General features: G+C 35.4%; 1 protein-coding gene across 1 annotated transcript; it reads left to right on the top strand.

The window, feature by feature from the left end:
• The first annotated feature begins 15,690 nt into the window (after window positions 1–15,690).
• Window positions 15,691–16,265, top strand: LOC101682199 (protein S100-A11). Its single transcript, XM_013048791.2, has one exon. It carries the CDS (start codon window positions 15,773–15,775, stop codon window positions 16,082–16,084), a length of 312 nt encoding a protein of 103 aa, XP_012904245.1. The 5' UTR covers window positions 15,691–15,772; the 3' UTR covers window positions 16,085–16,265.
• Window positions 16,266–18,193: the final 1,928 nt, after the last annotated feature.

Here is an 18,193-nt window from a genome sequence, read left to right as displayed (position 1 = left end):
TGGAGGCAGAAGTCCTAGAGTTGAAGATTTAAATTTACAAAGTACTCATCCCTAATAGAAGTAGACTCCAAATTTCATATAGTATACCCTGATTCTTCCCAAGATTTAATTATTTGTAAAATAAAATGGATTATTACAGAATGGTAAGAACTGACATTACCTCAATATTTTTCATTTCATACACAACAAAGGGAAGAAAGATTTCTCCCATTAAGGACATCTGAGTCTGCCCCAACTCTTATTTTCTCAACTGCTATCATCTGTTCATTTTCCTATCAGCTACTTCAAAGGAAGAACATTTCACCAAATTCAGTGACTGGCTAGCTGTCATTCAGCTAATTTTTATTTTGTTTTGTTTTGTGGGTTTTTTTGTTTTGTTTTTTGTATTGAGAACAATGTAGAGAATCACTCTGGAAATAATTTGGAGAAGACTATGAATAGTGCTCAGTTGTGTTTCTCTTTTACTGCTGCTTTTATGGACTTTATATTGTAGTTGGGTTGAAGTTCACAGAAGTTTTAATAAATGTAAACCCAGGGAACTCATAAACCTTGTCCCAAAGTCTACAACTGTAATTGTTCTTTATTTTGCTCTGCTCTAAGGAATGTTGACACACACCCATTTCTCAAAGAAATTTTCTGCTTTATTTAACTTATGTATTTATTTAGGAAATATTTATTGAACATAGCCATTCAAAACACAGTGGTGATGCAACATGGGGGCTTAAGTGGGTAGGAGAAGAATAAATGAAACAAGATGGGATTGGGAGGGAGACAAACCATAAGTGACTCTTAATCTCACAAAACAAACTGAGGGTTGCTGGGGGGAGGAGGTTTGGGAGAAGGGAGTGGGATTATGGACATTGGGGAGGGTATGTGCTTTGGTGAGTGCTGTGAAGTGTGTAAACCTGGTGATTCACAGACCTGTACCCCTGGGGATAAAAATATATGTTTATAAAAAATAAAAAATTATATATTAAAAACAAAAAAAAAAGAATCTGAAAAAAAAAAACACTGTGAGACACTGAGGTTATAATATCTGAAACAAAAAATAGTCTTTTTACTAGCAAAGTATATAATCTAGTGAAGAAATGGATAACACAAATAAACAAATAAGTATTCAACACAAGTTGTATTAGGTGAGGTGGAGAAAATTAACAAGGGACTAAGCTGCAAAATTTTTTAAAAATCAATTTTTATAATATAGAAAAGTCTTTAGACAGTAATTTATAAAATGATCCACCGAATGAAAACAATCAATCACAGGAATAGCACAAAAAAGAGTGGGCATAGAGATATATTTGTGCTGAAATATTAAGAAAGGAAAGTGGAACTTGGTGTGTTCAAAGATTTGAAATAAAGCCACTGTGGTTGTAAGATAGCAAAGAAGAGAGTGGAACAAATGAGGTTCAAAGAGAAGCAGAAGTCATACCACACAGGATCCTACTTACAATAGTCATGAACAGTTTAAAGCATGGGGAGAGCAGAATCATCCTTTTGTTTCCAAAAGACCACTCTAACTTCCAGATGTATAATAAATCAGAGGAAGGTAAGACTGGAAAAGATAATATCAAGTAGGAGACTAATGCAGGAGTCCAAATAAGAATGATAGTGAAATATACTGAGGTGGTGGAGATGCAGTGAGCCATGAGTATATGTTTGAACAGTGAGTTTGTGCATGGATAGGCATGGAGGTGGGGGGAAGTTTCCTGTTTGAGCAGCTAAGTTAACAACAATGCCCATCCCCGAGATGGTAAAAGACTAAATGAGGAAAAAGTTTGAAGGTGAAAGCAATTCAACTTGGCCCACATTTAAGTTTGAAATGCTCAGGAGTTATCAAAATAGAGATGTTAAGTAGCCAGTTGAATAAATAATTTATAGGAGGAATTTGAAATAGAAATATTATTTTGGTAGTTGTTAAAATTTAGATTATATTTAAAGGCATGGAACTGGATAAACTCACCTAAGAAAAGAAGGTGATGGGGAGAGCCTAGCGCTGACCTCAAGTGTGATAGTTAATATTATATGTCAGCTTGACTGGATCACAGATATCTGGTTAAACATTATTTCTGGGTGTGTCTGTAAGGATGTTTTCAGAAGAGATTAGCATCTGCACTGGTAGACTGAGCAAAGCTCATCACCCTCCCACTGCAGGTGCCCATCACCCAAACCACTAAGGACCTGACTATTGAATTAGAGCATTACCCTTCTCCTGTCCTCAGCACTTCTGGTTCCCAGGCCTTCAGACTCAGACTGGAATCTACACCACTGTGGCTTTAAGACCTTTCAAGTATGTCACTGGTCTTCCTGGGTTTCCAGCTGGAAGATGAAAGATCATGAAATTTCTCAATCTCCACAATCAATTGATCCAAGACCTTTTAGATAAGTAGATGAATAGATAGATGACATGACAGATAGATGATAGAGAGAGAGAGAGATTCTGTTTCTCAGGAGAACTCTGACCAACATACAGCAAGGAACCCCAACACCTAGATTTTGCACAGAGGAAGAGGAGTATCAAACAGGAAAGGACAGTGTGTTATCATAAAAGCCAAAAGAGAAAAGTGATCTTTTGAGAAAGATAACATGAGTGGGTTGCGGAAAGACGCATCAATTAGTTCTAAATCTCAATAGCACTCTTGTGAAGAAGAGTTTTTGCGAAGCATTAGAAGTGACAGGCAGATTTAACAGGTTAAGAAGAGGTAGGAAGTGAGGAAGTAGAGACTGCGTGTGTGACAAATAACTTGGAAAAATGATTTTGAAAAAAAATCAATGAAGTGCAGTCACAAATAGACGGAAGCATGGAGTCAAGAGATTTGTATATATCTACATATATATGGCTCCTCACTTTCCTTGCTACAATAGACCCTGAATACTTGACTAGGTACTAATTTGAAGCATATATAAATAAGTTAGGGAAAGAAATCAAAGTCATCTAGCATCGTCAAGGAAGAAAAGCTGCATAGTCATTCATAGTCCTGAAAGATATGTGGAAATCCATTCTGTCGATATTTGTGCAAACCAACCTATTGCAAAAACTCATTAGCATCAACACAGTTTTACAAAACAACTGCCTAATCAGAAATAATCCTTTTTCTATTTAACAAAAGGAAATGATTTTTGATGCAAATTCTTGTAAAACTGCAGTAAGTCATGTGACATTACTATGAAAGTTCTCTCTCTGACTATATAAAACTAAGCATTACCATTTAAAAGAAAAAAAAAAAAAAAAAGCATTAAGCACAACCAGAATGAAGATAGAGTTTGACCTCAGATTTAACTTCCAGGTGTGATTTTCCTGAAATTTTACCGAGAAAGGAGCCAAACGCACAGGATATTTTCATCAAATAAGAAAACTCTTTAGTTTTTCTCCCAGTATTTGGTGATATATGGCAGGTGAAAAGTAAATAAATAAGCATAGATGAAGGAATGAGGAGCATGTAGTTGCAAGGGAAGAGTCAAGAAACTAGTCTTATAATTTACTATGAAAACATGAAGTTTAGGTGAAGGGACTATTTTTTAATTAAATAATTTCCACCCAGGTAAGGACTCCAAGCATATCCTATTTGTTCTTACTGAACACAATGAGGTTGATCTTATTGTTTTAATTTTACAGATAAGGAAACAGGTATATGGCAGTTAAACGTGTTACTCAAGGACACATAACTGGTATGTTCCAGAACCAGGGTGTAAACCCAGCTTGTCCAACTCTAGAGCCAACGCTTCCAAAGATGGAGCACAGTGATCAGCAGTAGAAGGAAACAGGACTGTAGGCTGGGAACTTGGCTGCTGACACCTAGCTCAACCCCGTATTAACTCTGTGAACTTGGGGCAGGTTGTCTCTTGTACTCCATCTCAGTTTTCTCATTTATAAAAGCGATATAATAGTTACTTCATAGACTGTTATGAGACTTAAATGAATTAAACAGGACTTGGACCATGGATTTTAATAAATGATAGGCATTAGTATAAGAGTAGTTCTTTCTTTAGTAAAGTTATCTTCTTAAGGAGTTCCTAGTAACTTCAGTGAGCAAAGATGCTTCCCAGTCCAATCACCCTAAGTCACTTTTAACCTTACATCAGAACACAGACAACTAGAATTTTAATTTCAAAATATAGATAATATTGTCTTTGTCTCATCATTGCTTATGTATTTGCTTATTGTTCAAGCTTTCCCGACCCCAGAGCCCTAATAAGTCTTTGTTTGTCTGAGAAGTACAGCAACTAAATCTATCAGCACCAAAACTGGGAAGGCTTCCAGGATCATTTGGAGAGTACTCCATAGAGCTTAGGGAAGTGTGATCTGTCACAATATTGTAAGCTTGCACTAAGTCTGCATTCTAAAAACTCACTGGGAAAAGCAAGATGGAACAGCTGGGTTGGAAAGGCTTCTCCATTCAGTGTGCAGTAATGATTTTGCCTGCATTAATTGCCTCTTTCTTTTATGAACAGGAGAATTCAGTCAAGTAGATGTGGCATACTTGAATTGCTCTAAGATAATAAAAAAGGATTCCTATCTTTTATATAATTGCAGCTCTTGTTCTTGTGTTTGTTAGATGCAATAAATGTTATTCTATGAGAAGGACCAGCTCTTGCATCCCATCAAAATCTTTCCGGGAAACCTGAAGCATAGAACTCTGATATCCTCTCATATTGTGGCAGAAAAGCAGCAGTACAAGGCACATTACCAAAATAACATGGTACAGGGGAGATAGGGCTGATTTGTTTTGTTGTAGAACCTTTTCCACTGAATTTGCTGGAATAGCAGAGTAAGAGCTACTTAAGACTCATCTTTTGAATATTATGCATTCTGACTTGTCCCTGTGATGGAAGAGCAGAAAAATGAGGGACGGCAAACACAAAAAAAAGTAATTAACAATTTTGAGAGTTAAATGAAAAGGCATGTACGTGTGCATATCTGTGTTTTTCCAGAATGGCTATGGGATAAATAATATTTAGGTTGAAGTATGGTTTTATACAAGTTATTTTAGAGTTCATGTGGTTACTTCCTAGTTTTATTATACATCTAGAAACTTGGAAAACAGAGGGAAATCTAGGGCTCCTAACTCTGTAATTAAATATTTAGAAAAATCTGCTAAAAGCAGAAGAGAAGACACAAAAGCTACAACAGATGAAAAGTTTGACAAAAGTGTTGTTTTTCAATATAAACATAAACTAACTTAGGACTGTATGCTTATTTGTGTACATGTCTTTGTGCATTCATACATGGTCACACACAAAAAGATTTTAAGGACAAGCATTTAAGTTGAAATAATACATATTTCTCAATTATCTGGATACTATAAGAAAAAGTAAAAGTATTCTGACCACAATAAGTTTTCCATTTCAATCATGTCTAGACAATTTTAGAACATACGGGACATTTTTCTTTGGGAAAAAAAAAGTCTTTGGCAGCTTCGGAATGGAGAACAAAATAGGTCCCATTTATTTGTTTCACAGATGGACTCCTAATAGATGGTACTATTAAAATTACATTATAGCAATGTTTGAAGAGAAGTGGGATTTAAATTCAAATATGAGAAAAAAGTCCATTCAGAACCAAAAAGAGTGATACTTTGAGAAACGAGATGAGAAGACCTTCCAAGTAACTTAAGCAATACTTTATCCACAAAATAATTTTTTTTGCATTCCCACTTCCAAATGTAAAAACTTAAATATCACCTTGAATTCTTTCCCATGTGCCACGAAGTCTCCGTTTTAAGGATTCAGTTGAAAGAGAGAAATAATTATATCCTTAGCACTTATGGGATGGGATCAATTCAGTAACACCAACAGAACTGAATATTTATAATCATTCCTTCAGCAAATGACCATATAGGCTAAGTGATAAAAACATAACAAGATGAAATTTTTATAAAGGTGGTTTTAAATATTTGACAAATTTCTGAAATAATTGTAAGTAAAACTCAACAGAAATAAACATTTATTTTCCAATTACTGTCATGATGGAAGCTTTCCATAGCATTTATTGTTGAATTGTTCTACTCAGAGAGGAATAGTAAGTAGATCATCAGCCTTTGGTCTAGATTATCAATGGCTACATCACTTTTCGTCCTCTAAGAGGAGTGGGTAAACTTAAGCTGAAAGTACAAATTTGTGGAGTCCCCACTATTGGCACTATTGGCATTTATGATGACATCTGATTTGCTGAGCCCTTCTTGGGTATCATACTTCCAAAGTGTTAAAGTGGCAAATAATACCACCTGAGAGCCTAGTCTAGAGTTGCACATTAAAAGCAGAATTGGGGTCAAGATTGCTCTATATTTTCAATTACATTTGAGTCAATTAACAATATTTTCTCTAACTTTAAACTTATTAATTCTCAACAATGTTCAAAGATTTTAAAAGATCAATGAAATATTTTCCAAAAATAAATGAAATATGAGAAAATTTGCTTAGTAATATTTATTGTTCACTATCTTTATTCAGTTAGGCTTGCAAAAGAGGAGAGGAAAATTTCAAGTGCGTATAAACCTTGAGCCCCCAAACAGTTTGATTCCTGCCTTTTTAAATCAGCCAATAATCCAGAGAAAACAAGAACAATGAAAATGGTTATTTGTAGAATACCAACCAACTGTAGCCATGATGTTTTCAAAGAATTATGTACAAAATTCAAAGGATAGTTAAATACAGCTATATGTACTTAATTTAAATCACCAGTGTAAGTGTGTGAGAAAATAATTAGTTTGGGAAACTCTATTGGCAGTGTCGTTCAAGTGCCTGAAATAATCAGTGTATGTTAGCAAAACTTATGGAAATAATTTATGAACTTATTCATATAACATATGTTTATTGAGAATCTACTCATGCCAGAAAAATTCCCTATCTTCATGGAAGTAATATTGAATGGTAGAAAACAATAAACACAAAAGCAAAATATATTAATTGAGTCTTGAAAACATGGGTTTGAACTGCATAGATCCACTTATACATGGATTTTTTCTCAATAAATACAGTACAAAATTGTAAGTGTATTTTCTCTTCCTTGAGATTTCCTTAATAACATTTTCTTTTCTTTAGTTTACTTTATTGTAGAAATAGAATACTTTATTGTAACAATGTATAATACATACAGCATAGAAAATATGTGTTAATCAACAGTTTATGTTATCAGGAAGGCTTCCAACCAAAGAGTAGGCTGTTGGCAGTTAAGTTTTGGGAAAATCAAAGCTATATGTGAATTTTCAACTGTGTGGGTGTCAGCACCTCTCACCCTGTCATTGTTCAAGGATCCACTGTAATTGACTGGATAAGTGGTAAGTGCTAAATAAAGGTGAGTGTTGTGAGTGGGAATAAAGTGGCAATGGTGTACCTATTAGTTAACTATTACTACAAAGTTGTGACATTCAGCAGTAAGCATTTATTGCACATATATCAACTATGCTGATGTCAGCTGGGTTTGGCTGACTCTAGGATGGTCAAGGTCAATCTTGATCAAGGTGATTGGGCAACTCAGCCCTAATTCATATTTCTCAACCTCCAGCAGGCTGGTCTGAGCAGGTTCTCAGGGCCCTGTAAGAGAACATAGGAAGGAAAGAGCCAAGGTTTCCTCTGACTTAGACTTGAAACTAACACACTGTTGCTTCTAATTCTACTGGCCACAGAAAGTCATATTGCTGAACCTAGACTCAAAGAGCTGTGTATGTCACCCACCCACTGGGAGAAAGAACTAGAGAGTTCATAGTAAGGGGTATAGACACACGGAGGGGTAAAAAAAAAAAATGGGATCAATAATACATCAACCACAGTGTATAGGCTACTTGAAAAGAATTATCAGGAAAGGAGTTGTTGATTTATATGATTAGACACCTTAAAGAGGCAAAGGGGTGAGCCACTGGGATATGCAGGAGAAGTAAGTGCAAAGACCATGAGGCAATATGGAGGAAATGAGGGGACAGAAGTAGAAGATGAGGTTGCTCAGGTGGTGGAAGGAAGTGAATTGAGGCACAGATCTTATAAGGCCTTGTGAGCTCTGGAATGTATATTTACTTTTTTGTAAGTAAGAGGAAAAACCATTTCAATTTTATGAGATGAGGTGAAACAGACTTTATTTAGGGGAACTACAAATGACAAAATGCTGGGCAGGCTAAAATTTGCCATGCAAATTGAAAAATTGAGAGCCATAGAGAAATATGTATTTATAGACTATAAGATAAATAGGTAAATTCTACAAAAGGACTCATAGACACAAAACTATATATAGTACTTCCCCATTACCCACAGGGATAATGTTCTAAGATCCGTAGTGGTTGCCTGAAACCATAAACAGTAACAAATCTTATATATACTATATATTTTTTCTACATACATACCTATGATAAAGTTTATTTTATAAATTAGCACAGTACAAGATTAACAACAAATGAAAGTAAAATAGAAAATTACATTAATATACTGTAATAAAAGTTACAAGAATGTGATCACTCTCAGAATATTTTACTTACTGTACTCACCCTTTTTCTTCTTGTGATGATAGGAGAGGATAACATACCCATGTGATGATATGAATTGAAGGGAATGACGTAAGTGTTGTGAGGTAGGACCAGGTTTCTACTGACTTTCTGACAATATCTCAGAAGGAGAGTCATCTGCTTCCAGACTTTGATTGACCACAGGTAACTGAAACTACAGTAAGAGAGACTGCAAATAAGGGAGGACTACTGTATATACACCTTAAAGGAAATCTAATGGCTATTCAAAGTAAGGTGACTTACAACTTGCTTATGTTGAATTTAGAATATAGCCCAACCAAGCAGAGATTTGAGACTTCAGTATGGGCTATGGTCTTGGATTTATTACCTAGAGGCTCTTTGAGCACAGATATTCTTTACTTTATGTGGTATATGTATTTCTGGAAATTTTCTGGGGCTTTGAATTTTAAACTGAAGTAATTTCCCAATGGTTATTATTTAAAATATGTGACCCCATGCAAAAATAAATTGAGATCCCCTAAAATTAAAAAATTATCATAAATAATGAACTATTGGGATTTCATCAAGATCAAAAGCTTTTGCACAGCAAAGGAAACAGTTAACAAAATCAAAAGACAACTGACAGAATGGGAGAAGATATTTGCAAACGACATATCAGATAAAGGACTAGTGTCCAGAATCTATAAAGATCTTAGCAAACTCAACACCCAAAGAACAAATAATCCAATCAAGAAATGGGCAGAGGACATGAACAGACATTTCTGCAAAGAAGACATCCAGATGGCCAACAGACACATGAAAAAGTGCTGCATATCACTCGGCATCAGGGAAATACAAATCAAAACCACAATGAGATATCACCTCACACCAGTCAGAATGGCTAAAATCAACAAGTCAGGAAATGACAGATGCTGGCGAGGATGCGGAGAAAGGGGAACCCTCCTACACTGTTGGTGGGAATGCAAGCTGGTGCAGCCACTCTGGAAAACAGCATGGAGGTTCCTCAAAATGTTGAAAATAGAACTGCCCTATGACCCAGCAATTGCACTATTGGGTATTTACCCTAAAGATACAAATGTAGTGATCCAAAGGGGCACATGCACCCGAATGTTTATAGCAGCAATGTCCACAATAGCCAAACTATGGAAAGAACCTAGATGTCCATCAACAGATGAATGGATCAAGAAGATGTGGTATATATACACAATGGAATACTATGCAGCCATCAAAAGAAATGAAATCTTGCCATTTGCGACAACATGGATGGAACTAGAGCGTATCATGCTTAGCGAAATAAGCCAAGCAGAGAAAGACAACTATCATATGATCTCCCTGATATGAGGAAGTTGTGATGCAACATGGGGGCTTAAGTGGGTAGGAGAAGAATAAATGAAACAAGATGGCATTGGGAGGGAGACAAACCATAAGTGACTCTTAATCTCACAAAACAAACTGAGGGTTGCTGGGGGGAGGGGGTTTGGGAGAAGGTGGTGGGATTATGGACATTGGGGAGGGTATGTGCTTTGGTGAGTGCTGTGAAGTGTGTAAACCTGGTGATTCACAGACCTGTACCCCTGGGGATAAAAATATATGTTTATAAAAAATAAAAAATTAATAAAAAAAGAAAAATTTACAATAAAAAATAAATAAATAAATAAATAATTATCATAAATAATAAAATAACATGTACAAAAAATTAACATACAAAAAGCAATATTATATATATGTATGTGTATATATATATATATATATATATATATATGATGTAACCAAATAGAAGATATAATGAAAAAAAAAAAAACACATTTGCAGCAGCTAAAAATGATAACAATAATATGTTACCTAGGCCAAATTTTAAGAAATATCCACACTTCTATGATGAAATCTTTAAAACATTCTTACATGACACAAAAGTAAATGTAAACAAATGAAAAAATAGACCATGTGCTTAAGAAGAATCAACATTATAAATAGATCAGTTTCCCTTAAGGTAATTTAGAATTTTAATACAATACCATTTGAAAAACATCAGGCTTTTTTTCTTCTCCAGACCTGGACAACTTAGCTATAAATTTAATTTGACAAAACAAATAAGCAAAAATATTGAAACAGAAGTAGGGAAGTAGCCAGTCCTATCATTTCTTAAAATACACTGTGGAGCTTCATAACTGTGTGGAAACTGTTGCATTAAAAAGACAGAGAGACTAATGGAATGGAATAAAACATTCAGAATAAACTCAGTTACATATACACACATAAAACAGAGTACAATAAGGAGGTGGTATCTCAAGTCTGAGGGAAAACATGAGCTGTTTAGTAAATGGAATTATGATAACTGGATGGTCATATGAAAAAAAAAGGATAAAAATCAAACCCATTCCATACATCATAAAAGACAATAAATTCCAAAAATACCAAAAAAATAGACATAAAAAATGAAACATCATAGTTCCAGAAGTTAGTATGGTTAAATTCCTCTATAGTCTGGGAAACTTTATCTACCCACTGCTCAAATTCCAGAATATGGGTAAACATGGATAAATTTGAACACAAAATAAAAAGATACTTTTTGCATGGCAAAAGAACTTAAGCAAATTACAAAGACAAATGAAAAACTGGGGAAAAAATACTAACTGAAGTGTTAATATCCCTAATATATAAACTGACCATAAAATAAAAAAGAAAAAGACTAATCACTTCATTTTTTTTAACTTTTTTTTTTTTTTAAGATTTTGTTTTAATTCTTTGGCAGTTAACATCCAGTGTTATAGTAGTTTCAGGTATACAATATAGTGATTCAACAATTTAATGACCCTATTTTTTAAATGAACAGAGCACAAAGAAAACTAAAGGCTGGCTCTTAACTCTAAAGAAAGATACTCAACCTTACAGAAAACAGAAAAGCGAAGTAAAACTTTTGGTATACTAATTCTCTTCTACCACACAAACAAAAAATCCAGAAGGTTGAAACCACACTCTGTTGGTAATTCAATGTAGAATCAGGCACTCAAATATTTCTGTTAAAGCTGTAAACCATGAAATTGCCAATGAGAAGAGTTTAAAAATACCTAGCATAATTATGTACGCATTTACCCTTTGATCCAGCAGGAATTCCAAGAACCTATCTAAAAGGCATACTGGCAAAAAATATGAAAAGCACAGAGGTGTTCATTGCACTAGTATTGGTAGTAGCAAAAGTCTGAAAGCAATTAAAATGTCCATCAAAATGGATTGGTTGAATAAACTGGAACATCCACATAATAACTTGTTACTTACAGCTATAAGAAGGAAGGAATAACAAATATGTGCTATCTCCAGGAAATTTATTAAAATAAATTTTCAATTTATTATAAAATCAATTAAAACAATTGATTATAGGGGTGTCTGAGTGGCTCAGTCCATTAAGTGTCTGCCTTAAGTTCAGATCATGATCTCAGGGTCCTGGGATGGAACCACAGGTGGGGCTCTCTGCTCAGCAGGGAATCCACTTCTGCCTCTCCCCTCCCTTATCCTTCCCCAGCTTATATTCTTTCTCAAAAAAAAAAAAAAAAACCTTAAAAAAAATAAAGTAATTGATTACAAAGTTAACATGCACAAAGTATAAGAAAGCAATAAGGGGTGGGGGGATGGGTTAGCCCTGTGATGGGTATTAAGGAGAGCACAAATTGCATGGAGCACTGGGTGTTACACACAAACAATGATTCATGGAACACTACATCAAAAGCTAATGATGTACTGTATGGCAACTAATGTAACATAATAAAAAATTTTTTTGATTTAAAAAAGTCAAAAAAAAGACCCAGCAATTGCACTATTGGGTATTTACCCTAAAGATACAAACATAGTGATCCAAAGGGGCACGTGTACTCGAATGTTTATAGCAGCAATGTCCACAATAGCCAAACTATGGAAAGAACCTAGATGTCCGTCAACAGATGAATGGATCAAGAAGATGTGGTATATATACACAATGGAATACTATGCAGCCATCAAAAGAAATGAAATCTTGCCATTTGCGACAACATGGATGGAACTAGAGCGTATCATGCTTAGCGAAATAAGTCAGGCGGAGAAAGACAACTATCATATGATCTCCCTGATATGAGGAAGTGGTGTTGCAACATGGGGGCTTAAGTGGGTACGAGAAGAATAAATGAAGGAAGATGGGATTGGGAGGGAGACAAACCATAAGTGACTCTTAATCTCACAAAACAAACTGAGGGTTGCTGGGGGGAGGGGGTTTGGGAGAAGGTGGTGGTATTATGGACATTGGGGAGGGTATGTGCTTTGGTGAGTGCTGTGAAGTGTGTAAACCTGGTGATTCACAGACCTGTACCACTGGGGATAAAAATACATGTTTATAAAAAATAAAAAATTATATTAAAAAAAAAAAGTCAAAAAAAATTTTAATTAAAAAAAGAAAGCAATAAAGAAAAAATCTACGATGTGCAAACAATTGTCTAAGAATGGAAGGACACTGTTAATATATTTGTATAACTAGGGCACTTGGGTGGCTCAGTTGGTTAAGCGACTGCCTTTGGCTCAGGTCATGATCCTGGGGTTCCAGGATTGAGTCCAACATCAGGCTCACTGCTCAGCTTGGAGTCTGCTTCTCCCTCTGACCCTCCTCCTCTCATGCGCTCTCTCTTTCTCTCTCTCTCAAATAAATAAAAATCTCTAATTAAATATATATATTAATTTATTATATTTATATATTAATTATATATACATATATATTATTAAATTTATTTATTTTTTATTATATATATATGTATATATAACTATTTATAATTTAAAAATCCATGGAGAAAACATAGTTAAAAAAATTACCCCTAAAAAATAATAATTATAATACTTAGCTTTAAGTCAGAGAGGAAGAAAGAAAGTTAGTAGGTTGAGTAACTAAACTTTCGTAAAGTACTTTGTATCTTCACTCTAAGAGTTTAACTTGCTTAATAAGTTTTAGAGCTGATTTAAAGAATTTATATTGAAATTCGTTTTCAAGTTCGGAAATTCTAATTCCAATTTGTTAACATGAAATTAGATTATTTTCTACAGTTCCTCATACATAACAGATATTTTGGCATTTATGAAAGCACAGTATTTATGGACTGTATTTTTTGCTGTGATAGGTGTTCCCATTATACTGTGAAGAAGGAGATTGAGTCTGGTGGAAAGTTTCCCAGTTGAAAATCAGGTTATCAGCCAAAACTAAAAAGATTCTAGAAATAAAAACCTCAAGGGCCACCTGGGTGGTCCAGTTGGTTAGGCATCCAGCTCTTGATTTGGGCTCAGGTCATGATCTCAGGATTATGAGACCTAGCCCCTCCTCAGGCTCTGAATTAAGCATGGACCCTGCTTAGCATTCTCTCCCTGCTCCCCACCCCCCCCATACACATGCCTGTCTCTTAAAATAAATTAATTAATTAAAACCTCAATTGTTAATAATTGAGGAAATAAAAATATGGTTGAGCTTTATTCTCTTGTGTCTATGATCTCATTTATATAATCAAATCCAAATATCTTGATATGCCTCTCAATTTGGTTCCTCATTGGACTACCAATATGATTTTATCACAAAACTGACTTGTTTTTTTTCTAGCACTTATTATCATCTGACTAATCGTAAATTAGTCATAGACTAATTGTTCTCTCCCTGCCCCTCTCCCACTGCCCCCATCACTTTTTCCCTCCCTCCCTCTAGAATGTAAGCTCCATTCACACAAGGACTTGTTCATTATTTTATTCTAGTATCTGGTTCCAGTGCCTGGCATACAAAGTTCTAATGTGTTTGACCATGTGTATAAATCCAGGGGTTTATGATGCACAGCGTAATCTCTAGGCCTTTAATGACACTGAGGTACATGAGATCAACAGCAGAATGTAGTGACTAAAGAGGAGCCTTTGAAGTCCTTCTCTCCAACTTCTCATAGAGCCTCCATTACTCACTTGGATAGAAGTCTTCATGATAGCATTTATTTCTTAAGGTTATTCAAGCACTACCACTGTGTTTGGCATAAAGTAGCCTGCAAGGAAATGTCTTATTTATACTCATATGCTGTAAGAAGGGATTTAGAAAGAAGACTGAAGGAATTTGCCCCTTAACATCTAACTTCCTCAAGTCTCTGTTCTACTATTTTCCATACAAGTGATCATTGTTAAGTTGTTGAAATAGTTTGAGCTTCAGTTTCTGAGTTAGTAAAGTGGAAACGAAATTATTTCTACTCAAGCTACCATTTCCAGGTTGTTTTGAGAATCATATCAGACAATTTAAATGGAATTCCTATGCTGTATCCTTTGCCATCTACCCATTCAAACCATTTAATCAAATAAGTTACCTGCTCCTGAAACTGTACATATTTATGATCACACACCAAGTGAAATACACTGAACTTAATGGAATTATTTAGCTGTTTATAGCATTACCTAAGGGAACCATACAACAATTCAACAATGACTTTTGTTTAACATTTAGCTGCTAGCATCCACATGTAAATGCGGAAGAGAAGCCAACGCATCCGTGGGTTCAAAGTTCTTTCTCATTTTCCATTTCTCGCCAGCAATTCCCTTTCTTGTCTCTTCTACTTGTGCTCATCAAAAGTATGGGAGTCCAAAACCTATTATTGTTCTGGGAAATAATAAAAGTAGACTAAGGTCACTTATTGCTCCAGCAAAAGCATTAAATTTCTTTCTGAGATGGAGTGTTAGTCTCTCACCCATACTTCAAGCCCAGGAATGGGTATTCAAGTCCTGAAAATAGTACTATGCTCAAATCTTTGATAACCTTTCCTTTTGTGTTTCATACATCATTGTATGATGTATGAAAAAGAGACCATTTTCTATTTGGGTGCAAGGTCCCCCCTTCCTTGGCTCCATCATTGAGCTGTTTTTCCAGCCAGTCTATTCCCACCCTGTTAATATCTCTTTCCACTTTCTGGACACAGAATTTCACCCCAACAAGTTTGTTTTTTTTTTTTTTTTTATTCTATTGTCACTTTTCTAACAATATGACCATCTTGTTTGGTCCATCTTATAGGATCCCCTCCTCTTTGTACAGGTCTCCATATCCCTTCCATGGGCCTTCACTGAGCTCAAATATAAATTCATACATTAAAAAATTGCCCATTTATGCTTTGAGATTTTCTTAAAATATTTAATGTACTTAAGACTGACACGTTCTAAGGTAATATACATGCAACATCACAACAAATTAAATGTTTAAAATAAAAAACTAAGAGCTCGCTGCGCCGCTGCCGCCGTCGCCGTCGCTGTCGCCACGCCGCCGCCGCCGGACGCCCACTCCGCGCCCGTCCCGCGAACACATGGCAAAAATGTCCAGCCCTACTGAGACCGAGCGGTGCATCGAGTCTCTGATTGCTGTTTTCCAGAAGTTTGCTGGAAAGGAGGGTAACAACTGCACGCTCTCCAAGACAGAGTTCCTAACCTTCATGAATACGGAACTGGCTGCCTTCACAAAGAACCAGAAGGACCCTGGTGTCCTCGACCGCATGATGAAGAAACTGGACCTCAACTCTGACGGGCAGCTAGATTTCCAAGAATTTCTTAATCTTATTGGTGGCATGGCTATAGCTTGCCATGACTCCTTTACAAAGTCTCCGCATTTCCGGAAGTAAATCGGAGGGGCTCTTGGGCCTGCGCTCCAGACCACCTCTTGCCTTCAAAACAGCTTCCCAGTCATCACGTCCTCCTCACAATCTCCATGGACCCTGAGCCCAGAGCGCCCCCCACCCCCCCACCCCTCTGTGCAGGCCAGTCCTGCTGGTAGTTAATAAAGCAATAGTGTTTTTTAAATCCAAAAAAAAAAAAAACTAAGCACTCTAGAACATAAATGAAAGTATTTTTTCATATGGTCATTTTATAAGATTATATTTTTAGAAAAGCCTCCTGCTTATAGAACTAATCTTGAAATTGCCTACAAAAAACGTATAAACCAAATATTTTAAAAATCCATCTCCATACTCTTGGGCTGACTATCTTACCTTTTTTTAAACCCAAAATAAAATGATGAAAGCAGAACAGATAAACTTGGCTCTAAATGACTTTTTTATTATGTTAGAAAATCAATCTTAACCTCAAAGAAAGAAGATTCTAACCTCAAGAGAAGACTCTTGCAGCTATTTTAAGAGATACATTAATAATTATAAAGAAGCATCGTTTCAGGTGAGATTTTTCTATCCACATAGATGGACTAACATTGATAATTCTGAAGGCTCCTATCAGGGAAAATTTGGAGACAAATTTTCCTTTATATTTATATTCAGAAATGTTCCCTTAAACATTCAGAGTATAGCTGACATATTGTACCCTTCTCAGAGTTTCCTCCTGCTATGCAGATATTCATTTACACTTGAGAAGGTATATTAACATATATACAAAGGAGGGTAAATCTTGCTTTTTGCTCTTGAGGTTCTTTAAACTTGTTGAAGGGAATAAATTGATAGGTAGTATGGAGACACTAGGATTTTAGAAATTTTCACTTATGCTGAGGAAAATTATAAAAAATTCAAAACTGGACTATGTCTGGTTCCTTTAAGAATTAAAAACTTTAATAGGATTGTATTATCAAGTATGAGCTTGGAAGTGTTAATTTGCCTGAATCAAAAGTCTGCCTGGACTCTTTCAAGAGAAGTGTGGTGAAAAGTAAAATTATAAGCTAAAAACAAAAGGAAAATAGTGTTAATCATATGTACTCAGCTTTCCCCTCACAAATTTGTTTTTAGTAAAGAAAATTCTGGGATATTCACCTCACAAAACATGGGAAGTATAGGGAGTTTGGGCAAGAGGTTTGGGTGACAGACATTGTCCTACCTCAAATTTTGTGCAATCTATTCATGGAAAGGGAGGAAAGTTATATGAAGATCAGAAGCATCCAGAGTTAAAAACAACTTTAAAAAATATATGTATTGCTTCCATTGTTCTTGTAGAAAAGGGATCACGGAAAAGACAAAAAATAGGGGAAAATTATATTAACATATCTCTCTGAACCTGCAAATGGACCCAGGTGAAGGCTAGAATGTGTAACCCAAGGTAATGGTCAGAAAGCCACACTCCAGCCACAAGTGTTACTTAATGGTGGAGTTATCATAGAAGTTTGTCTTAACTTCATATTAAAAACAATAAGAAAAAAAGAGAATTAAAGAAAAAGTATGATAGTTTAATCCCATCAAAAGCTCTGTGACAGTTTATATCTCTTCAAATCCTACTTCAAAAACACAATCACTTAATGTTAATATAAAAATATTGGCATTTAGACAATTTTACATTGTTGTTTTACCAAAGGTCCTCAAGAGGGAAATGACCAATCAGTTGTTGAGCACAAATGCATTAAGTTCTGAGATACTCTTCTCTGTATATCTAGAATGCATCTAACCATTGGGTCTTCTCCACTTTCCTGCCAATCAGTTGTTACAGGATGTTTACTGAAGATTTGCTCTATTCCATTACTGTACCAGTCCACATGGTCAAATGGGGCTAAAATGGTGTCTTACAGCCAGTCAACAAATACTTATTAAATACCTCCTGTGTGCCAGAGAAGAAAATGATGAAAATACAGAGACAAGAAAGAGTATGGCAAGTACAAGGAACTATATAAGTCATTCAGTATTCACAGGGAGCAAAGTACAGTGAGTATCCCAGAGATGAAGCTAACAGGGTTTATCCTGAGGGACCATATATAACAGGAAATTCAACTTTATCCTATCAATAATGGGAAGCCAACAAAC

The sequence above is a fragment of the Mustela putorius genome, unplaced genomic scaffold (assembly GCF_011764305.1).
Source record: "Mustela putorius furo isolate JIRA1106 unplaced genomic scaffold, ASM1176430v1.1 tig00000450_pilon_pilon_pilon, whole genome shotgun sequence".
In the NCBI taxonomy this organism is placed as follows: Eukaryota; Metazoa; Chordata; class Mammalia; order Carnivora; family Mustelidae; genus Mustela; species Mustela putorius.
Note: the sequence above shows the minus strand (reverse complement) of the source record. Positions and strands in the feature narration are given on the sequence as shown.